General features: G+C 41.6%; 2 protein-coding genes and 1 long non-coding RNA gene across 4 annotated transcripts in view; 1 reads left to right on the plus strand and 2 right to left on the minus strand.

Annotated features, from left to right (window-relative positions):
• The window catches only part of col5a3a (collagen, type V, alpha 3a), a 94,778-nt gene extending 77,722 nt beyond the window's left edge, over window positions 1-17,056 (minus strand). The window contains exons 1-3 of one of the 2 annotated variants that reach the window (XM_058050243.2): window positions 16,964-17,045; window positions 11,734-11,785; window positions 3,785-3,871 (exon numbers count right to left, since the gene is read on the minus strand). The gene's annotated coding sequence lies outside the window, so the exon portion shown is untranslated. Of the gene's footprint in view, window positions 1-3,784; window positions 3,872-11,733; window positions 11,786-16,963 lie in introns of both variants that reach the window. The other variant, XM_058050242.2, reaches the window with a different exon arrangement.
• On the plus strand, window positions 3,541-11,277 carry rdh8a (retinol dehydrogenase 8a). Its single transcript, XM_058050295.2, has 6 exons — window positions 3,541-3,902; window positions 7,250-7,411; window positions 9,210-9,389; window positions 9,749-9,842; window positions 10,736-10,919; window positions 10,996-11,277. Exons 1-6 carry the CDS (start codon window positions 3,797-3,799, stop codon window positions 11,221-11,223), a joined length of 954 nt encoding a protein of 317 aa, XP_057906278.1. The 5' UTR covers window positions 3,541-3,796; the 3' UTR covers window positions 11,224-11,277.
• Window positions 17,057-18,584: 1,528 nt separating the features above from the next.
• Window positions 18,585-24,330, minus strand: part of LOC144901868 (uncharacterized) — a 75,966-nt gene continuing 70,220 nt past the window's right edge. The window contains exon 3 of the long non-coding RNA XR_013630001.1: window positions 18,585-18,709. This is a non-coding gene — a long non-coding RNA (uncharacterized LOC144901868). The remainder of the gene's footprint in view (window positions 18,710-24,330) is intronic.

Raw genomic sequence — 24,330 nt, forward strand, 5'->3', positions numbered from 1 at the left:
CATATTCGGATATTGTTATATTTGTAACAAGCATTATTAATTGATTAATTAATCATTCAAGAATTTAGTTGATTGTGTGGAATTGATTCATGTTGAAGCAAATGAGGCAAAATGGGGTCTCAAGTAGTTTGCTGTGTAAATCGTATCAAGTAGTTCCACTGGCATTAAAACAGGAGTTCAGAACATTCCGAGAGCAATATAACAAAAACTCAGCACATTTAATTGGAAGCTACTTTTACTTATAATTCAAGTCAATTAAGGAAATGTAGTTAATTGTCATCCCTAGGGGGCATAATTTTTTTTGCCATATCCGGATATTGCTATGAATGTAACGAGCATTATGTCCTCACTTCACTTCCTTCTTTGAAATTTTGGCAGCATCCCTCAAAAGTCCCACAGCCGAGCTGGAAAATCCAATTATATGTTGAATATCCAAGTGTGAAGGTGTTGTATGGATTTGCAAAAGCAGATGTCAGTCAGCTTTAAGAGGAAATGAAGCCAAAGCTTCTTGTAAGCTGACAATCTGCCTTTTGTTGTTGTGATAATATTTTGTTGGGGGGAAAATCCATTTTATTACATATTTCTGTTGAATTGAACGATTGAGGCTTGACTGGTTTCGCCACCACTGTCGGTGTGATATTGTTACTTGGTGTGGTAGCCATCGATGCATCAGCGGGGTTGGTGAAAATATCTCCTTTCAGAGTTCTGACTGAAGAGAGCAGCTGCTCCCCAACAGAGCAGGCTGCTTTCACCCTCGGAGCACGTAAACATCTCCCGGCCTTCGTACTGTGTCCTTTACAAATCTCCTGCTGTGACCGACTACAACCTTGATGCTTCACACCATTTAAGATGCAGGAAAGGTCAGGAAGAAGAAATAGGGAGGGCATTGTGGTCTTGGTGATGTGCGTGGATTAGTAATTTTCACTTATTAGTATTTTTCAACTATTTTAAATCAGGCTCAACAATAGTCTTGATGCTGGAATTCAGACTTCAGACTCTTTATCCAATTTTTACACATATACTGCAACTCTGCACTTATCCATAAGGAAAAGATGCCATATATCACATAAAGCATATAAAGCATGTACATACATATGTATGTGTGTGTGTGTATATATATATATATATATACAGTGAAGAAAATAAGTATTTGAACACCCTGCTATTTTGCTATTTCTCCCACTTAGAAATCATGGAGGGGTCTGAAATTTTCATCGTAGGTGCATGTCCACTGTGAGAGAGATAAACTAAAAAGAAAAATCCAGAAATCACAATGCATGATTTTTTAACAATTTATTTGTGTGATACAGCTGCTAATAAGTATTTGAACACCTGAGAAAATGAATGTTAATATTTGGTACAGTAGCCTTTGTTTGCTATTACAGAGGTCAAACGTTTCCTGTAGTTTTTCACCAGGTTTGCACACACTGCAGGAGGGATCTTGGCCCACTCCTCCACACAGATCTTCTCTAGATCAGTCAGGTTTCTGGGCTGTCGCTGAGAAACACGGAGTTTGAGCTCCCTCCAAAGATTTTCGATTGGGTTCAGGTCTGGAGACTGGCTGGGCCATGCTAGAACCTTGATATGCTTCTTACGGAGCCACTCCTTGGTTTTCCTGGCTGTGTGCTTCGGGTCGTTGTCGTGTTGGAAGACCCAGCCACGACCCATCTTCAATGCTCTGACAGAGGGAAGGAGGTTGTTCCCCAAAATCTCACAATACACGGCCCCAGTCATCCTCTCTTTAATGCAGTGCACTCGTCCTGTCCCATGTGCAGAAAAACACCCCCAAAGCATGATGCTACCACCCCCATGCTTCACAGTAGGGATGGTGTTCTTCGGATTGTACTCTTCATTCTTCTTCCTCCAAACACGCTTATTGGAATTATGACCAAAAAGTTCTATTTTGGTCTCATCTGACCATAAAACTTTCTCCCATGACTCCTCTGTATCATCCAAATGGTCATATGCAAACTTAAGACGGGCCTTGACATGTGCTGGTTTAAGCAGGGGAACCTTTCGTGCCATGCATGATTTCACATCATGACGTCTTAGTGTATTACCTACAGTAACCTTGGAAACGGTGGTCCCAGCTCTTTTCAGGTCATTGACCAAGTCCTGTCGTGTAGTTCTGGGCTGATTCCTCACCTTTCTTAGAATCATTGAGACCCCACGAGGTGATATCTTGCATGGGGCTCCACTCCGATTGAGATTGACCGTCATGTTTAGCTTCTTCCATTTTCTAATGATAGCTCCAACAGTGGACCTTTTTTCACCAAGCTGCTTGGTAATTGCTCCGTAGCCCTTTCCAGCCTTGTGGAGGTGTACAATTTTGTCTCTGGTGTCTTTGGACAGCTCTTTGGTCTTCGCCATGTTACAAGTTAAAGTCTTACTGATTGTATGGGGTGGACAGGTGTCTTTATGCAGCTAACGACCTCAAACAGGTGCATCTGATTCAGGATGATACATGGAGTGCAGGTGGACTTCTAATGGGCAGACTAACAGGTCTTTCAGGGTCAGAATTCTAGATGATACACAGGTGTTCAAATACTTATTTGCAGCTGTATCACACAAATAAATTGTTAAAAAATCATGCATTGTGATTTCTGGATTTTTCTTTTTAGTTTATCTCTCTCACAGTGGACATGCACCTACGATGAAAATTTCAGACCCCTCCATGATTTCTAAGTGGGAGAAATAGCAAAATAGCAGGGTGTTCAAATACTTATTTTCTTCACTGTATATACACACATACACACACACTCACACACACATACCTGGTGTTCCGACTACCACTAGATGGAGCCTGCGAATGAATAAGAATAATGATCATAGTGTTAAATGATCAGGTGCGTAGCTAATGTTGGGGAGGGCGACTGCACAGTCATCCATCCATCCCACACAGTACATCGGCTCATGTAGCCACACGCCAAAAAGCACAGCAGGTTCTCGCACTTTGACCTTTCAGTGGTAGAAGTAGCAGCGAGTCTGTTTGAGATGTTATCTGACGCACTTTGACCCCTTTCAACATCAATCACGGCCCCTCAGTTGACGGCCCGCCTCAGCAGGGGAAAAAAAAAGTCAAAACATCTACTGTACTACTGATAATCTCCGTGGTATTTGTCATTGGTGAGTTTAATTCATATGTATGATTATTTAATTTAATGATATATATACATCAATGCATTTATCAAGCCTGGGCTGTGCTACACCTTTTTACCATTAGATGGCAGCACATGCCAATGTATTTAGTGACTGCGAGTTAGTTGAATAGTGTTAAAAATAGGTAGTTTGGCAGGTAAGTTGAATATTTTATCATTTTTATGGAATTAATTAACATCTAAAGAGCTTTAATTAAGGTTTTGTTCAAATTAAAGAATAAATATTCATAAATTGGTATTGAAAGTGTATTTGTAGCAAACCGGAAGTGTTAGCTACAAACAAAAACAAAGTGTCAACACTGTAAAAAAAAAGAAAAAAAAGAATAAGTGTGTTACATTGTGTCCAGCTTGGTAATCACATAAGCACTGCCCCCCTCGGTAGCGCGCACGTACGCACACGCACGCCCTCACACGCTACTTTTGCTTAAAGGATTTAAGTTTATTTAATAAGTTTAAAAGTGGAAAAAAAACAGGAAGGGGGGCCGTACGCGATCATCTGCTGGGAGCATGTGACCGCATTAGACGCTCACATGGCCGCAGTGGTGATCCGCTTTTAGTCCGCAGCCCGAGCAGCGGAGCATCCGGAGGAGCCGAGGAGCGCAGCGAGTCTTTGCACGGCGCCTTACCCCGCACTCATCATGGCGAACGGCGGGCAGAAAGTCGTGCTGATCACCGGCTGCTCCTCCGGCATCGGCCTGCGGATCGCCGTCACGCTGGCCAAAGATGAGAAGAAGCGTTACCATGGTAAAGTTTTCGACATTTTCCCCCCCTTTTCTCAGAAGGCTTTAGTGGGAAAACTAGTCCGTGTTGACTTTTTTTTTTTGGTCCCCCAGCGGAGCTGCGCCGTGGCACCGATCCTCCTTTTACGCACTTTAACTCCCGAACGTCCTGACGCGGCTAAAGCTCACTGATATGGTATCCATATCCCTTTTTTGGGTTGGGAATCAGTCACCCTCCTCCTCCCCTGTTTTGTGTTGTGTTTGAAGCATTATCATGAGAAAGCCCAGTTTCCAAGGGGTGGGGGGGCCAGGCCACCATCATAAAAGGAGCCTTGTCACTTCTCTTTCAAGTGACTTCTCCGGCACAAAGACCCCCTTTTATCGCTCACTATTGTGTGTGGACCGCCTGCTCCGGTTTAGTGCCGTGTCTAATGGGCCTGCAGTCCCCCAGACCCTTGAACCACTGCTGAAAGAGGGAGGGGGACAAAGTTTGAGACCTGTACAAGCAGAGAGTTCACTCCAAAGCAGGGACCCCCCCCCCCTGTTTGAAGTCTTCATTGGAGGCGATGGTGGGCTCGTCTCTTGTTGACTTTGGAGGTGAGGCGTCAAGCGTTCATACTTGTCGGGCCTTGACGTCTCTTCATTAAAGTGGAGACTGTGGGCAATGATGATGTCATGGCATTGGCCAAGATCGGAGCTCCAATAAGATAAGATGATATAATTCTTGATTGACTGTAACCAGCCAATTGTACGACATAATTCTGTGATGTCAATCACCAAAAGACCAAAGTCCTTGTAGTAGGTCCCTTAAAAACATACTGCCGCTCCTGTCATTAATGTATTGGCTAGCGTTTGATGCAGTAGCTCCTTTTGTTCGATTTCCATTGTTTGATCAGCATTGTTGCAGTATAGGTCCTTAAAAACAGCAGCGTGCACCTGTCACATAGAGGCTCTTGGACTAGATTTGTTGTGGTGCGTCCTTAAAAAGAGCGCATTATTATTATTATTATAGGCCAAAGCTTTGTTTGTAATTAATTTTTTTTCCCACTGGTTCTTTTATATGTATTTTTATGACTAATTGTTTCTAACATAAGCTCTGTTGTGGTCACTTATTCATTCATTCATTTTCTATCGCTTTTCCTCACGAGGGTCGCGGGGGTGCTGGAGCCTATCCCAGCTGTCTTCGGGCGAGAGGCGGGGTACACCCTGGACTGGTGGCCAGCCAATCACAGGGCACATATAGACAAACAACCATTCACACTCACATTCATACCTATGGACAATTTGGAGTCGCTAATTAACCTAGCATGTTTTTGAAATGTGGGAGGAAACCGGAGTACCCGGAGAAAACCCACGCATGCACAGGGAGAACATGCAAACTCCACACAGAGATGGCCGAGGGTTGAATCGAACCCCGATCTCCAAGCTGTGAGGCCTGCGCGCTAAACACTCGACCGCCGTGCCGGTGGTCACTTATAATAATAATAATAAATTATAATACATTTTATTTGTATAGCGCTTTTCAGAGTACTCAAAGACGCTTTGCAGTACATAAAAAGAAATAAAAATGGAGTTGAATAAAAATTAAAAGATGCATTAAAATACAATATCCATACTTTCATTCAGAGCTAGCAGTCAGGTATAAAAAGTTAGACATTAAAAACAGACGCTGCATGGCGGTCAAGTGGTTAGCACGCAGACCTCACAGCTAGGAGACCAGGGTTCAATTCCACTCTCGGCCATCTCTGTGTGGAGTTTGCATGTTTTGGTGCATGCGTGGGTTTTCTCCGGGTACTCCGGTTTCCTCCCACATTCCAAAAACATGTTAGGTTAATTGGCCACTCCAAATTGTCCATAGGTATGAATGTGAGTGTGAATGGTTGTTTGTCTATATGTGCCCTGTGATTGTGATTGGCTGGCCACCAGTCCAGGGTGTACCCTGCCTCTCGCCCGAAGACAGCTGGGATAGGCTCCAGCAACCCCGCAACCCTCATGAGGAAAAGCGGTAGAAAATGAATGATAAGATAAGCTCTGTTGTGGTCACTTATAATAACAATAATACATAATAATACATTTTATTTGTATAGCGCTTTTCAGAGTACTGAAAGAGGCTTTACAGTAGATAAAAATAGAGTTGAATAAAAACAGAGTAAAAGATGCATTAAATTACAATATCCATACATTCATTCAGAGCTAAAACATTAGTTAGACATTAAAAAGGGATTTAAACAGGTGGGTTTTGAGTTGTTTTTTGAAGGTCGGGGCAAGCACGGAGTGAATGGGGCAAAAAGTTCCAGAGGGTGGGGGCAGCAATGGAGAAGTCTCTGTCTCCCCAGGTTCGGTTATCAATCAGATACCAATGCTACAACGCTGGGTTTGATGTCTTTCTGACAGGTAGGTATTATGATTGTGCAACATTTCCGAAGGAATTATAATTACTAGTTATATAAACTCTACCCTCAGCGAGGTCATGGATGAATACAGTACATTAGTCTTATTATGTATAATTATATTCAACCAAAAATGTTGCTAAGGTAACACTATTATCCAATGTATTTTTGTAGTACCACATCCATGGTTCCCTAGGGTGCAGTTTTTCCACACCGTAACCTTGAGCCTACGAGCAATGGAGGTGACCCAATCTTTTCTTAAGAACCGTTGGGGAAAGCAGATTAAACATTGCATGAGTTCCTAAGCCCAGAAAGACTAGTGTTGTGCACAGAATGCTCTGTGGTTCCTTCAAGAATGTTCGAGCGACCCAACAGTGAGGAGAACAATGGCTCTCTTGTTCGCTCCTTCACCCAGACTTGCAAATGGTTAGCCGTAATGCAGAAGGCTTCATTATTGTATAATAGTACACACTGGCTTTAACAGCTATGGCTGTAGGTGACCTCTTAATGTTTCGTTTTGCAGTATCAAGTATCAGTTAGTATCATTAGTCTACAGCGACTGGTTGTTTACCTCGGATTGGGTTAGCACTGTGACATTGTGTATGATAACGACACTTAACGCCGTCGCTAATCACTTTTTGTGGGCTAATGTGACCCCGGCGGTTAAAGTTCAAACGGAATCAGCTCTGTGGCCTGTGAGGTGTGGCTGTCGCAGGAACTTTGACCTGCATGGCTGGCTGACTTTGAGACTACTTTTAGTGTGTGTATGTTGAGGAAGTCACATGACGGGGGCCTCTCGGATCAAAGTGTCAGTGGTTTTGTTGGTCAGTCGGGTTTGAACTACGTTGAACATTAGCTACATCAGCATCAGAAAATGAAGACGATAAAGCGGACATTTGAGAGGGATTCATTGAACTATATGCGTATTATTATAATTTGCAGCTCGAGTCTAAATAACTTTTTTTCTGTGTCCTCTCCTTAGTCATTGCGACCATGCGGGATCTGAAAAAGAAGACCAAGCTCGTGGAGGCGGCGGGTGACACATACGGGAAGAACCTGGTGTTGCTACCGCTCGATGTGTGCAGCGACGAGTCAGTCAAGCAGTGCATCGACAACATTAAGGACCGCCATATTGATATCTTGAGTGAGTGGAGGAGGCACTAGCATGCATGAGCTACCTATAATATACTACAGTGCATCCATGTATATCTGCAATTCAGCAGTTATAGTTCATACATTTTTGGTCCATAAATCGTTATTTTTCCCACCAAAATAATAATACAATTCATTCATACTAAGTCGGTCATGATTTATAAATAGTGGTATGTGATAATGTACAGCATACATGTACCACAACTTTGTTTATGTCTTTCTAATAATGTTTCTTCGGGAAGCGTTGCGATTTCGCACTTGGCCTGCCCGCCATTGAACACACCATAGTTGCTGCGAGATGCAAAAGTAAAGCTTCCATGTAACTTCTACATCATGACTATGATTCCATCTGTTTATCAACCGCTTATCCTCACGAGGTGCTGGAGCCTATCCCAGCTGTCCTCAGGCGAGAGGCGGGGTACACCCTGGACTGGTTGCCAGCCAATCACAGGGCACATATAGACAAACAACCATTCACACTCACATTCATACCTAGTCTCTAATTAACTTAGCATCTTTTTGGAATGTGGGAGGAAACCCACGCATGCACGGGGAGAACATGTAAACTCCACACAAAGATGGCCAAAAGTGGAACTTGGGTCTCCTAACTGTGAGGACTGCGTGCTAACCACTCGACCGCCGTGCAACCTCTACATGTTATACTTTAAAATGTGTTTAATAAGTGTGTGAGGCGTATTAAAATTAGTAATCACAATAATGGTTAGCGTGCAGATCTCACAGCTAGGGGACCAGGGTTCAATTCCACCCTCGGCCATCTCTGCGTGGAGTTTGCATGTTCTCCCCGTGCATGCGTGGGTTTTCTCCGGGTACTCCGGTTTCTTCCCACATTCCAAAAACATGCTAGGTTAATTGGCCACTCCAAATTGTCCATAGGTATGAATGTGAGTGTGAATGGTTGTTTGTCTATATGTGCCCTGTGATTGGCTGGCCACCAATCCAGGGTGTACCCCGCCTCTCGCCCGAAGACAGGCTCCAGCACCCCCGCGACCCTCGTGAGGAACAAGCGGTAGAAAATTAATGAATGAAAGAATAATCACAACAATCACTCTTGTTGCAAATGTTGATCCAAAAGCAGAGGAGAACATCAACATGAAGCTAGCAGGAGTGTGAAATTGACATATTTATGTACGTTTCAATTACTAACAAGCAGTCCTGAAATGTAATCAAAAGACATGCAGACATGACATCTGTAAAGCTGAAGTTGCAGACGACAACAAGCAAAAAGTCACTTCAGTGAGCAACAAATGTAATTAAATATTATATTTATCGTATTCAATTGTAATATATATATATAAAATTTTAAGTAACTAGCATTATTTATTTGTGGGAAAATAACAAAACAATACACAGTTGAATGCACTGTTCAAATAAAGGGTCCCCCACCACCTTACCCCCACCAATGATTGCCTGGTACTGTACGCACGTGAATAATAATCACCCACAGTAAGCATTAATAAGCATTGTGTGCTTGTGTCACACTAAAGCTTGACTACATATGAATCCTTTTTGGGGTCAAGTGTTGGGACTTAAGTCTGTATAAAGGTTTTGTTTAAAAACCCTACTTGCATCTTGTTCAAAGTCCTACCCCCCTTTCACCTAATTACTCAAGGAAACCTCTTGCCAAAGCCTGATATTGCGTCACACTTTTCTGGTGCGTTTGTTGTTGTTGTTGTCCTACACTGACCTCTGGTGGCAGCATCGAGTAAAGCCACAGGCTCAAATACTCTGTTTAATAATAATAATAATAACATTGTGATTGTCTCTCTCAGTTAACAACGCAGGTGTGGGCTTGCTGGGCCCCGTGGAGAGCATCAGCATAGACGAGATGAAGCGGGTTTTCGAGACCAACTTCTTCGGAGTCGTGCGATTGATTAAAGAGGTGATGCCCGACATGAAGACGAGGCGATCCGGACACATTGTGGTCATGAGCAGCGTCATGGGGCTTCAGGGTAGGATGCCATTGCCGGAAAATGTACTCAGCGATTTTGTGTTACTCGCTTCCAATAAGGGATTGCTACGATATGCTGTGATGCATTTACAATTAATTTCCATCTTTGTTATTTTTGGCTTGGTGACGTCATTTAGTACTTACACACAATTTCTAAGGAACCTTTCCAAAATAATCTGTTCCAGGGTCAAACTGTTGTCCCATAAAAGTTATATTTTGACATATTTTATTGTCGTGCAAGTGTAAAAATGAGTAAAAAAAAACACTGTGTTAACTTGACAAAGCGAAAGTGTAATGATTCACTAAACAGTTTAATGTCTTTTTTTTTTTTTAAATCCCTCTTTTCCGTTCCTGCACCAGGAGTGGTGTTCAATGACGTTTATGCCGCCTCCAAGTTTGCCATGGAGGGCTTCTGTGAGAGCATGGCAGTGCAGCTCATGAAGTTCAATGTCAGGTAATGATAAAAGATACAAGATACATCATTGAGAAATTGATTGTTGATACGACAGCTACTGTCATCTTGTAGAGCAAAGGGTGACCATTAAGTCGCTTCGGACGAGAGAGCGGGGTACACCCTGGACTGGTTGCCAGCCAATCACAGGGCACATATAGACAAACAACCATTCACACTCACATTCATACCTATGGACAATTTGGAGTCGCTAATTAACCTAGCATGTTTTTGGAATGTGGGAGGAAACCGGAGTACCTGGAGAAAACCCACACAACATGCAAACTCCACACAGAGATGGCCGAGAGTGGAATCGAACTCGGGTCTCCTACCTGTGAGGCCCGCCATGCAGCCTCTTAAACTATTATTTCATGAGGAATTAGAAAATATACCCGTTGCTGAAACCTTTTTAATATATGGCCTTGACTTTGGCTGCATTGTTTTTTGCATGATCATTTTCATGTATTGAACCAGGGTTCAATTCCACCCTCGGCCATCTCTGTGCGGAGTTTGCATGTTCTCCCCGTGCATGCGTGGGTTTTCTCCGGGTACTCCGGTTTCCTCCCACATTCCAAAAACATGCTAGGTTAATTGGCGACTCCAAATTGTCCATAGGTATGAATGTGAGTGTGAATGGTTGTTTGTCTATATGTGCCCTGTGATTGGCTGGCCACCAGTCCAGGGTGTACCCCGCCTCTCGCCCGAAGACACTGGGATAGGCTCCAGCACCCACTGTGACCCTCGTGAGGAAAAGTGGTAGAAAATGAATGAATATTATATAACAATATTATTAATATAATTAATATTATATTATTATTATATTTTATTATTATTATACTATTAATATACAATATTAAATAATATTGAATATTGAAATATTCCGGGCTTTCTTTCAGGTTGTCCATGATTGAGCCTGGCCCGGTGCACACAGAGTTTGAGACAAAGATGATGGAGGACGTGGCAAAAATGGAGTATCCGGGAGTGGACGCTGACACGGTTCGTTATTTTAAGGACGTTTACCTGCCGTCATCGATAGACATTTTTGAAGCCATGGGTCAGACGCCGGAGGACATAGCCAAAGTAAGTAAGCATCTTGTTTTGATTGTTAGCGATGCAAAACTTGAACCTTTCCATGTTGCTTCTCGTGTCTTTCCAGTGCACTAAAAAGGTTATCGAGTCGAGCAGCCCTCGTTTCAGGAATCTGACCAACAGCCTGTACACTCCCATCGTGGCCTTAAAGTATGCCGACGAGACGGGCGGCCTGTCGGTCAACACCTTCTACAACCTGCTCTTTAATTTGGGACCTCTCATGCACATCACCATGAGCATCCTCAAGTGCCTGACGTGCAGCTGCCTGCGTCGACGCACTGTATCGCCTAATTAACCTGTTTTACCCCCCCGTCTCCCCCCACCCACCTCCTCCAGGAACCAGTAATTACTCCTAAGGAGCCACCTTCTCCAGTGACAACATCCAACAGTGTACAGTTCATGCACAGATACAGAAATATATTTAATTTGAAAAAAAGGACAGCAGTGCAGTTTGGCATGGACTTTAGGAAACGCACAAATGTCCCCACAAAGGACACACAGGAAAGCACAACTCAAAGAGAGTGATGCAAAAATAATAATATTAAAAGACATAATTGTCGAACATGTAGAATACATCAGGAAGAGTAAATCTTAATATTATCACCTTTGTTGTCATAACTGCTGTTCAAATGTTTAATTTTTAATCTTTTTGATCATTTTTGTTGCTTCTCGAGGCTTCTTAAGGGTAGGCAGCATATCCTCTTATTTGTTAGACTGATTTTTAAATAAATTCCAATCTGATTTACCATATTAAAGTTATCCATTTTTTTGCGGTAGAGCAGTGGATGCGATGCGTCTTACTCACCGATAGATGGCAGTATTTCTCAGCCTTTTTCCACACGCCGTTGAAATCATTCCTTTAAAAAAAGAAATAGTATAGTTATTTTTTAAATAATGACTAACAATAAAAAAAACATAATAAATTGAAAAATGATGCAGATAGTTAACACAGGATGTTTTATGATAACGATAAAACAAAAAATTAAATAAAAACAATACAAAAAATAATAATAAAACACTCCAGTAAACTGAAAATGTAAATATTACATGAGAAACAATAACAATAAAACATATATTAAACAAATCAATCAAGATAAGAAAAAATATAATATACACATGAGGGTAAATAACGGGAAATTCAGTATTCATGGTCAGGTGTTCAATGTTAAAGTTTATTAAATTGATTGGATTTGCAGTAACCTAAATAAATAATTTAAATTATTTACTTGTAAGTATCAAGAGTAATATGAGACGTTGAAAGGTGACATATTGAAATAAACTATAACATATAATAGTGCCTTGATAAAACACTTTAATGTGACAGGTGCATAAATGTTAAGTTTTCGGCGACGAGGCCTCACGCAGAGTGAAGTGTTTGCATTTGCATGTTCGTCCGTGTGCCCATTAGCATGCGTGTGTGTGTGTGTGTATGTGTGTGTGTGTGAATACATTTTGTGTGCACAACTATGGGCCAAGTTAGTGATCTGTTGATGGATATAAAGAGGTCATGGCCTGCTACCCATCAAAAAAACCCTCCCTTGCGCCCCCCGCCCTTCTCGTGCATACACCCCGCTTTGTGCCGTGTGAGAGAATGTGACCTGGTTCCCATCCCCGAGGAGGGGCGAGCCCTAATGACGGCCTCCTCAGACGCATTGCCGAGGCCCCAGAACTCCCTCCAGCAGCTGGCTCCCCCCCCCTATTTTGAGACCGTCAGACAAGGAATTTTGGACTTTTTGTTTTGTCTGCGACATCCGGTAGCACCTTTCCAGGTCTCACCGCGGTCCCCGCGGTTGGGACGACAATGCAACTGGTTGCAGACGTGTTGTTTGCGAGCTCCTCTGCTCTGCGTATGTGTCTTCATCAGAGGCGACAGCTCCCCACAATGGAACAAAGACGCTGTCAATCACAATCAAATGGGTGTGTATGGGGGGTAGGACTAAGTTGGGGGAGGAGTCTTGTTTGTTCTGAATGTTCCGACGTGCCAAGACCCAATGTTGGGACGCTGGAGGCTAAGGGCAGAATCCAGGGGAAAAAAAGGGTGGGAGCGGGGTGTCGAATTTGGGAAAATTTGGGTTCCTGAATGGAAGACCTGTTTACTAATTGAATGAACACGGGACTTGGAGAGAAGTCTCATTGAACCAGGGCGCTCATCAAACCATTGTTTCACAATCAAGGGCCTAATTGCAGCATAATGAGGGCAGCATGTCATGTTGAGGTCTCCGTTTTATTGTCACCCTGTCACATGTTTACTCACTGAGCTGCATGTGAACCACACTTAATAAATATTTATCTACGGCATTCCAAAAGAATATTTCATTTACATGCAATTGGCTATGTCTGACTCTCTTTGTGTTGCGACTTAATCCACTTTCTCGCATCCTCATTTCCCCCCCATTGTCACAATATAGGAGAAGCGCACTTTGATTCTAATTCCGAGAGTGATGAGATAGCCCTAAGAACAAAGGTCAGGAAATTGTGAGAACTAGGTTTGGATAAGTTGGCCTCCCGGACGAGGCAAAGAAAAGGCTCGGAATTCTCCGGGATGCAGGCATTAAGAGGAGCTGCTGTCTAGACAGAGTGCTTCACCCTGAACCCAGGTCAGCAGTTTTTTGTTTTTTTTTATTGCAAATTCAGTTTTAGCTTGCAAGCACAGAGAAAGCTTCATATCACAATTACATAGGATTGGACACAGACGCTCGGGAGTGATTAATATGCAGCTCTTTGCGTGACAATTTAGTACAAGGGTCTCAAACATGCGGCCCGCGGGCCAAATGTGGCCCACCGGACACTAGTTTCAGGCCCCAGCCTTGATATGAAAGTTTAATGTTAGTTTGATATGGATGCTGTATGGTATCATGTACCCGGAAAAAATTATTACATTTGATTCATGTTCATGTTAAAGGTTAAATAACTGTTAATAGTTATCCTCCTTATCCGTGTGGAAGTGGTAAGTTTTTGGCTATTTAAGTTTAAAGGAAATAACTTGAAGGCTACCGTTTAGGTCGCTAGCTCTCTAGTTTGCGAGTTAGCATGTGTCTCAAGACCCTGCAGTTGCGCAATATGTTGTAAATAAAAAAAGTATAAATGTGACTATAGTCGTGTTTCGTCATGTCTACAGGGGTCTCAAACATGCGGCCCGTGGGCCAAATGTGGCCCACCGGACACTAGATTCAGGCCCCCGCCTTGATATGAAAGTTTAATGTTAGTTTGATATGGATGCTGTATGGTATCATGTACCCGGAAAAAATTATTACATTTGATTCATGTTCATGTTAAAGGTTAAATAACTGTTAATAGTTATCCTCCTTATCCGTGTGGAAGTGGTAAGTTTTTGGCTATTTAAGTTTAAAGGAAATAACTTGAAGGCTACCGTTTAGGTCGCTAGTTCTCTAGTTTGCGAGTTAGCATGTGTCTCAAGACCCTGCAGTTGCGCAATATGTTCTTGATTTGTTTATTTATTTTTCACCTTATTTTGTGTAGAAAAATAAGATATTTGAGAACAGTGGAATGTTTTATCAGAGCTTTTCTTGTAGAAAATCAGAACCAGAGCAAAGTTTATTAATTTTTCCGTTTTTTGTTGTTTTTTTTGGAAAACCTGATGCGGCCCAGTCTTACCCAGACCCTAGCTCCAGTGGCCCCCAGGTAAATTGAGTTTGAGACCCCTGATTTAGTACAAGTGAGAAGACCAAGTTGTCCCGTGGCTGGACCGCGCTGGTTCAGAGCAACAGAAGCGGTGTGGAGAAACAAACACTACGTTTATGCGTCCATTTTTACACGTTGACCTCTCGCAGACCCAACGTGGGCCACTTGTTTATTCATACCGGGCGTTTAGACGGTCATTATCTGTGATTCTGAGGAGACCTTCTTGATCACAAAGGCTGGTCAAGATCATTTGGACCATAAATCAAAAGAGTCTCAGCTTAAGCGTATTGTTCGGTATAGACACAAACACCATGACGTGATTAGCTTGGTTTAAAAACGAAAACAATCCAAGAGCCCAGTGGCTGTGATTATCAGTGGTGGAATTCCCGAAAAAGAGGATGATGGGTAATTCTATAAGGCTGAGAAACAAATGTCATCCGATGCCGCAGTAACATGATCGTGCACTTTTATTGTCGGACAATGACGTAATATCGGTGTAATATTGCACAATAGATGTTTGATGTGCAACAAACCGGTCCTGACAAAACCGGAAACTCCTGTTGGATATAAAGGCAGACGATGAAAAACACGCAAACCTATAACACGCATCTTGTTTTGATTTGCAGAAAAATACTATTGTTTATGGTTTGAAGATTGAAAAGAAGCTTCAAGGAATGAAAATGTTATGTGGCTGTGGTTGCACATACTGTACTTCACAGGAAAGAGTATATGAGTATTGTGATTTGTGGTTTACACTGGTGTTTGTATATATGCAGTAACCACTAATATAGGCTACATACCAGGGAAACTACAGTAATCATGCTTACCATCTAGTCCAATTCGAATATGACTACGGGATTCATTATAAAACATGGTAGCTGAAATGACGTCAAGGATGAGATCTCAAGGATGTTAGTGCTACTGCCAGCTTCAGTCATGAAAAAAAATTAGATATTACAATATATTTTACATTTTTAAAATTATTTTAAAAAAATTACATTCAATTTCCCACAGCTAGGAGACCCGAGTTCAATTCTACCCTCGGCCATCTCTGTGTGGAGTTTCTGTAGAATAAAAGTGGCCCCCGGGCCGCACTTTGGACACCCATGCATTGGCTAGTAAAGGATAGTAAATGTTATGTCCTGAGATTCAAATGGTCTGTGAGTGATCATTTGCTAAACCACCATGTTGCCTTTATGAATTACTCAGGCATGCAACCGACTATCTTTTGAATATTGCATATTTTTTCCAGCTGGGTGAACATTAATAAGCTGTTTCAGTGACACTAATTTATGACATATTTAATAGTTATATGAAATAGAAAGCTTGTTTATATTGGTATTCACTTTAGATTACAGTGTATGAACAGTATGCATGTACTATTCCACTTTTTTAGCCATTTGTCAGTGTGCCTTTCTTCAAACGTCTGATTGGCTGAGAAGGCTGGGATTATGGATGGCTGGTAGTCTGACTCTGAAGGCTTTATAGAGCTGGTTTGAGTGGGTTTTCTCCGGGTAACCCAGTTTCTTCCCACATTCCAAAAACATGCTAGGTTAATTGGCGAATCCAAATTGTCCATAGGTATGAATGTGAGTGTGAATGGTTGTTTGTCTATATGTGCCCTGTGATTGGCTGGCCACCAGTCCAGGGTGTACACCGTCTCTTGCACATAGACAGCTGGGATAGGCTCCAGCACCCTACCTCCTGACCCTCGTGAGGATAAGCGGTAGAAAATGAATTAATGGTTGAAAAACAAGGCTGCCTTCAGGCAAAAAATGGCACTTTCTGTGTGAATATATATATATATATATATATACACACAGTATACAGCACTTGTGACATAGTTAACGTGAAAAACTGCAACTTTTATTACGTTCATAGTCCATCCATTCATTTCCTGTACCGCTTATTTTCACTGGGGGAGGTATGCTGGAGCCTATCCCAGCCGAATTCAGGCAAGAGGCAGGGTACTTCCTGGATGGTCGCCATCCAATCGCAGGCCCTTTCATTCTGTTTAGTTAAAAGACTGCTTAAAGGTAAAGAAATACTTCTTTTTACGCTCACAAGTCAAAATATTACTCAAAAATGTGACTGTACAGCTAATTTTATGATGACAGACTACTGTAGTTCAATTTACATTACTTTGAGTCCTAACCCCGGGCTGATACTGGATCCATTGTGGCTCCATCTTAGCTGCCGGAAGCATTCCGTAAGATTAAAATGCCTCTTGTAGGCTCACACCAAGTCCATGTGGTGCAACTCCGGCTGCAGCGGCCGTACAGGAAAAGGAAAGAATCCTATCCGGTTCTAATTGTTTTTGTCGGGCGCCGAAGACGTCACAGACGTCGAAGCACTCTCTGGTCAATTTAATAATAATAAACTTTTGTACTTACTCATTGTATGAAGTCAAAAGGCACAAAAAAAAAGACACCGCAGCTGTACCGGCAAACACCATGATTGTTTACAAGAACTTCCTGTATACGGCTTGGTTATCGCGTGAACATGTGCTCTCGCGAGAACAGTCTGAGCGGACACTCGCCGCAGAGTGCCTACCTGGCACGGTTTCATATTGCGCGCGCAACCGTTAATGACATGACGTCTTTGAACGCCACCCCTCATTGCTCATAATAACACGGTTTAAAGTGGTTCCGATGTTATGCTACTACTAAAGAGAAGTGTTTGACATAGACTTTTAGACTTGTGGGATATATTTTAGCTTGATTGACATATTTACTTTATTTGGCATACAAATACAAATATAGATAATATAGATAATCCTATATAGTGGCGGTCTGGTTTGAATGACGCCACAGTGACGCCAATAGTTAGAACCACTACTGATCCAATACTGTTATAAATTAAATACAGTCAAAATGGGCATATTTCAGAAATTATTGCCAATGATGGTTAGTCACGATTACTTCAAAAAACGGTGATTAATCTGATTTTTAAAAAGTGTTGTGAAATCCAATCTAATTAGCAGACCTTTAAAGTTACACTGTACTTGTCAGCACCCCCAGGCCCCTCAAACACCTGTTCCCCCATTACCCTCCTAAAGTTCTTCTCTGCTCTATCAACACCCACCTCCTTCCAGATGCTTCAAATCTCCTGCAAAGACCCAAGAGTTGAACACCACACCTGGGCTGAAGGGGCCCCACGCAGTCTCAATACAAACTCAAAACTGGCCCTCCATCCTTCAGAAAGGATAGCAGACTGCTTTTACATTTAATTGTATGCCTTAAAGCAAGGGTCTCAAACTCAATTTACGTGGGGGCCACTGGAGCTAGGGTCTGGGTGAGACTGGGCCGCATCAGGTTTTCCCAAAAAAAAAAAAACCAAAAACGCTTTTATTAAAAACAGAAAAATTAAATATTTTTTTCCCCAAAATAAGATGAAAAATAAATAAACAAATCAAGACTAAAGAAAATCAATCAATCAGTAATAAATAAATATAAATATAAATATAAATATAAATATAAATATAAATATAAATATAAATATAAATATAAATATAAATATAAATATAAATATAATAATCAAACGGCAAATAATAAAAACTTAACAACATATAGTTTGTGGGTAGACAAATAATTTTTTCAGATTAAAATTAACAGTATTAACAGTTATTTAACTTTTAACATGAACATGAATCAAACGTAATAATTTTTTCTGGGTACATGATACCATACAGCATCCATATCAAACTTGCGCGGGCCACACTAACATTAAACTTTCATATCAAGGCGAGGGCCTAAACTAGCGTCCTGCGGGCCACATTTGGCCCGCGGGCCGCGTGTTTGAGACCCCTGCCTTAAAGTGAAACGATGTACAATATTAAATCAAACATAAGTACAATGTTTTTTATGCATGCAGCTAGCATGCATATTTTGATCATGGCCTTCATTGGAGGCTGGATGAAGGGCATCTTTGTGTGCCGCGTCTATTGATTCACCGCCGCTGATTTTTTTTTCACTCCCCTCCTCCTCCTCCTCGTCCTCTTCCTCCTGCTGCTTTCCCTCATCAAAACAAAAGAATGCCTCCATCTATTGACCGTGAAAAGATGTTCGTCGATTTGTCCCCAGTGAAGAGACGTCTTTGTTGGTTATCTCCATTGGTGAGCCGCTTGCATTTGGCTCAGCCTAATCAGAACACAAACACTCCTCTGTCGTTTGGCCGCTCTCCCTCGTGGCCCTTATCTACCCAACCCCCCACCCCCCCACCAACACCAACACCACCGTGTCTGTCTTTTTAACTACAGCAAATTACACTCTATTTTACTTATATGTTTCCTGTGGTGGATGTACTCTCCTCCAGTTTTTATTTATTTATTATCTATATATTTTTTTTTATCTCATCTGCTCATTAAGTTTTTTGTAAACCTCTGTACATTTGTTCTCAATCAGAAATCACTCCACAGTCTTTATTGCTCTCTGGTTCTACCATATCTTACTTATTGTGTGGAAATATGGGCTAATAACTATAAAAGTAATCTTCATTCACTAAATGTACTGCAAAAAAGGTCAGTAAGGATAATTCATAATGCCGCCTGCAGAGAACATACTAACTCCTTATTTCTAAAATCACAAATACTTCAACTTGCTGATATAGTTCATCTTCAAACAGCTAAAATAATGCATAAGGCTAAAAATAACCAATTAGCTAAAAATGTCATCCAATACTTCTCTACAAGAGAGGAGAAATATGATCTCAGGGAAGAACTACATTTGAAACACTTATATGCTAGGACTACGTTCAAAAGCCATAGCATTTCAGTATGTGGAATCAAACTATGGAATGGATTGAGTAAGACCCTCAAACAATGCACAACGATGAGCCAATTCAAGAAACAATACAAGCAGTTGATGTTTGCTAAATACAAGGATGAAGAGTCTTGAACCAGTCATGATGTGCTATACATATCACTATATTGACACTTACTATGGTACCCATTATGTCATTGGATGGTCATATCACCTCGTACTTCGGTATGTGACAAAAATTTTAAAAAATCGATAAATAAAACTATATTAGGAAAGCAGGAAGTGAACAAATGTAACAGTTACTGATGTTAAAGTACCAGATGGAGGGGTAGGATTTAATAAGCTTTGCTTCTTCCTACTCCTTTTGGACATGTGGAACTGTGAACTGATTATGTGATGCATTCAATTGTAATCTGATGCATGTTCAAATGAAATAAAACCATTACCATTAGCATTATTTGATGTGGTCTGCTGTTGACACTTTTACAGATACAATAATTCCAGGTGGACTGTTAGAATTATATGTGTAATTTGTTAAATCAATGCGACCCTAGACTATGTGAACCACTACAACACAACCAATAACCCAAAAGAGTTGAGAGAAAGATGGACTGTGCGATCGATGGCTTGGTACAGCATTCGTAGTGATGTGGTCATTGTATCGACAAACACTGAAAGGACAGTAGACCCAAGTCAGCAGAAACAGAAAACCGAGGGTTTAATCCTGGAAGGGAAAAAAAAAGTGCAGGAATGCTTCAAAGACTGGTCCAGCAAGACAAGCTTTATTAGCTCACTTCCTACTTTTCAGCTATCACGTTCTTGGCTTCATGTTTGAGCACCTTGTTGTGCATGCCTGAGAAGACAGCTGTTGCTATCACATCATTCTTCTCCACATGAATAGCGTATGAAATCCCCAAATGCATAACTCTTTCTCTGACAGTTTTGAAAATATTTCCCTGCATGTGTAGACAGTTGTTTCCACCACTGCCCGAAGGCTCCTGCATCAGCCATAGGTTTTTATGTGTGGGTACTCCTTTCAAGCGACCTCCGACCTTTCCGCAGCCACAAGAGGGGAAGCCTTGTGACGGAAAAGCGAGGACCCTCTTACCAGTCCCACACAGTCCTCTCAAAGTCACATTCCAGGGGACGCTTTTCCCACCACGGACCAAACACATCACTCTGTTCTTTTCTGGCTTATGTTCAGGGGAGTGGGTGATCATGAGTGGGGTCCTGCACTGTACTCATAGCAGACATGACCCCTGGCACATGTCACAGTTAGTCTATTCTGCAGCAGGTCAGGGAAAATGGGTGTGGGAGAAAAGGAACATGCCAATAATACGGAATATAATTCTTTCACTGGAGGTATTTTTGCACTTTTAACTGTGCATAAGAATGGCTTTGTTATTATTCATAGAATATAAATTTACAAATAACGCACTTTACAACATGTGCAGCCTGCTTGTTTTCCATCTCATTTAATCATTTCTCCTGCAAAATGAGCCCATCCACATTTGGACTCTTTTGATGTGTTTTTTTTAATTTGATGAAACAATCAAATTGATTCAAGCTGTCATTTGGTACAGTAAAAATATCCTTATGTCACGACTTGCCGACTGTTCACTTTTGGCAAAGCCGTGCAGACATGTGGCTAGGGAGAGGTAATGGTAATGGTATTATTTCATTTGAACATGCATCAGATTACAATTGAGTGCATCCCATAATCAGTTCACAGTTCCACATGTCCAAAAGGAGTAGGAAGAAGCAAAGCTTATTAAATCCTACCCCTCCATCTGGTACTTTTACAATCAGTAACTGTTACATTTGTTCACTTCCTGCTTTCCTAATATAGTTTAAGTTTTTTTTCCTTTTTTTGTCACGTACTGAAGTACAAGGTGGTTAGCTCAAGCCATGATGCCAGGTTGTATGTTAAGTTTCAATACTTTGGAAAGAACAGACGGGTTGTATTTAAACACTTGGCGGGCCGGATGTGGCCCCCGGCCCGGAGTTTGTGCACCCCTGGTCTAGTCAGTGCCAGCTGGTATGGGACTAATTCTCACCCAAACTCAACCCCGTTTTAGGGTGTGTTCCGGGTCCAAACTACAAACTTGACTGATTCCATATTGAAGTGTATTGAGGTGCTACAATTATACGAGTACTTTGAATCCAAAGCCATTACCGAGGGACACATGTTTCTGTGTTCACATCGGATGTAAGCATGCTTTCCTTCAAAAACCCATCAAATCGGTCTCTTGAGGAGTTGTCAAAGAAACATGGGAGACTATTTCCTCATCTTGACCTATTCCCCCGCTTCCTCGTGAGGCGTACAGGCCCTCGCAAAGGAAAATAATAAACAGATGAGTAGGATGGGAATGGCTTCCAGCAAGAGCCGCCACGCTCTGAGGCAAGCCAGCCCAACCAGCCCAGTCAGCCTGCGGTGGTTTCTTGGTTCTCAAGATTTAAAAAGACGAGCCGGGCGGGCAGGCCTCGGCTTGACTCTAACCCTTAGTCAGTCGCAGAACCAGAAACCAACCGTTAGCTGTCACTTTCCTCGCAATCCCCCCCTCAACCTCCCGCCTTCCTCCAATCTGTACAAGTCTGGACACACAAACCTGAGAGTGAGAAAATATTTGTTGATATAGAAATCTTGCTGATCGTTCATTCAGTTGGTGTTGTGTTACTTTTGTGTGGGTGACATGTATAATAAACTACTCATTTCCTGCTCTGTACTCGTTCCTAACTGTACTATTTGGACCGAGGAGTACTAAAAAGTTCTCTCTCTTTCTATTACCCTTCTCTTTCGAAGTTCTGGCAAGGCCCTCTTTTCTGCAAATGAAACCCAGATCTCTCTCCCATAAAGCTGACAGCTCAGCTACGTGCCAACACTACTAAACGTCTGCAGATTAGAAGGTCCAGGATCTCAGGATTATGGTCCTTTAGTGCCAGGCCACAATTTCGTTTGGTTTCTAACATGCTTTTGTATCACTTGGCCCACATCTGCTGCGGATCGGAGGCAGGCGAGCGACCTAGCGATAGACACAACGACAAATTCACTAACCGGGTTTTTGTACATGACATGGCTCATGTTGTTATTGTTGCACCTTGCTTTGCTAAATGTAGCTCAAAATGTTGCGTCATCGACTCATTTTGGAAAAAGAACGATGGGTTTTGACGCTGATTGTCTGAAAACTGGCGGCACGGCGGTCGAGTGGTTAGCGCGCAGAGACCTCACAGCTAGGAGACGAGGGTTCAATTCCACCCTAGGCCATCTCTGTGTGAAACATGCTAGGTTAATTAGTGACTCCAAATTGTCCATAGGTATGAATGTGAGTGTGAATGGTTGTTTGTCTATATGTGCCCTGTGATTGGCTGGCCACCAGTCAAAGGTGTACGCCGCCTCTCGCCCGAAGACAGCTGGGATAGGCTCCAGCACCCCCCACGACCCTTGTGAGGAAAAGCGGTAGAAAATGAATAAATGAATAAAAACTTGTCTACGCAGGCTGCATAGCGACTGAGTGGTTAGTACGCAGGCCTCACAGCTAAGAGACCAGAGTTCAATTCCACCCTCAACATCTCTGTGTGGAGTTTGCATGTTCTCCCTGTGCATGCGTGGGTTTTTCTGGGTACTCCGGTTTCCTCCCACATTCCAAAAACATGCTAGGTTAATTGGCGACTCCAAATTGTCCATAGGTATGAATGTGAGTGTGAATGGTTGTTTGTCTATATGTGCCCTGTGATTGGCTGATTGGCTGTGCCCACCCGGCAACCCTCGTGAGGAAAAGCGGTAGAAAATGAATGAATGAATGTCTGAAAACTGCTACGGTGGCTAAATAAGAAAGAAAAAAAACATTCTTTGTAGTTTGGGTGTGCAGTTGCAGTCTGGAGGAAAGACGCTAAGCATGAAGGAAAGCGGAGTTCAAAGAAACCTTCAGAAGGAAGCACTGACCGCCACAGCGAGATTAAAGTGACGAAAGCGAGTGCGTCTGGACTTGATCACTTTGTGCTTGTGAGTCAGTTGTTCTGTTGTCCAGAATAAGAGAGTGCAGTGTGTGTGTAGTTGTTTAACTTCTCCATGCAGCATGACTACTTCATGAACTACCGAGAACCGTGCTACATAACCTGTTGCGATATGTCGACCACTCACATCTGCTTTAGGAAAAGATGTCTACACTGTAAACCTGAATGTTCAAAGTACTTCAATAAATGAAGTTATGCATACTCAAAAATTCTTTAAAAAGTTCTAATAACTTAATTATGTCAAGTTCATTTAACATGTTGTTCCATTTTGAGTACTTTTAACTAATATGTTTTGATTAAATTGAACTATGTCTATGTTAAGTAAGACTAACATAGTTTACATACAACTTAAGACACTGTAAATCCGAATGCTCAAAATAATTCATTGGTAGAAGTATAGTTAACTTAAAATTTTCTTAAAAGTTCTACTTATAAATGTTGATTGCCAGTTGCATTATCTGTCTTTTCAGTTTATTTAACCCTGAGATGCATAAGTGGGTAAAAAATGACCGGGTCAAGTTGTTTTCTTGAAATATCTTTGTAATGAAAATTTTTTATCATTTCATATTCCAGGTATTCCTCAAAAAATATGTTTTTGATATCATACCATTCACATTTTTAACTTAACTTTTATACATTTTAAGAAATTTTTGTTTTTGTGTTACTACCCCAACCTTCCATAAGTGGGTCAAAAATGACCCGGTCAGGTTGTTTTCTTGAAATATCTTTGTAATGAAAATTTTTTATCATTTCATTTTGCAGGTATTCCTCAAAAAACATGTTTTTGATTTCATACCTTCACATTTTTAACTTAACTTTTATACATTTTAAGAAATTTTTGTTTTTGTGTTACTAGCCCAACCTTCCATAAGTGGGTCAAAAATGACCTGCATGCATTTTCTATGGAATCCAATAGGAACCTTTGATTCTTATCAACTCCTAAATATAATACTAAATATCATGCAAGTGATTATTCCTAACCAAAA

The sequence above is a fragment of the Doryrhamphus excisus genome, linkage group LG16, assembly GCF_037039965.1.
Source record: "Doryrhamphus excisus strain RoL-2023G ecotype Guam linkage group LG16, RoL_Dexc_Guam_v1.1, whole genome shotgun sequence".
NCBI classification, from domain to species: domain Eukaryota; kingdom Metazoa; phylum Chordata; class Actinopteri; order Syngnathiformes; family Syngnathidae; genus Doryrhamphus; species Doryrhamphus excisus.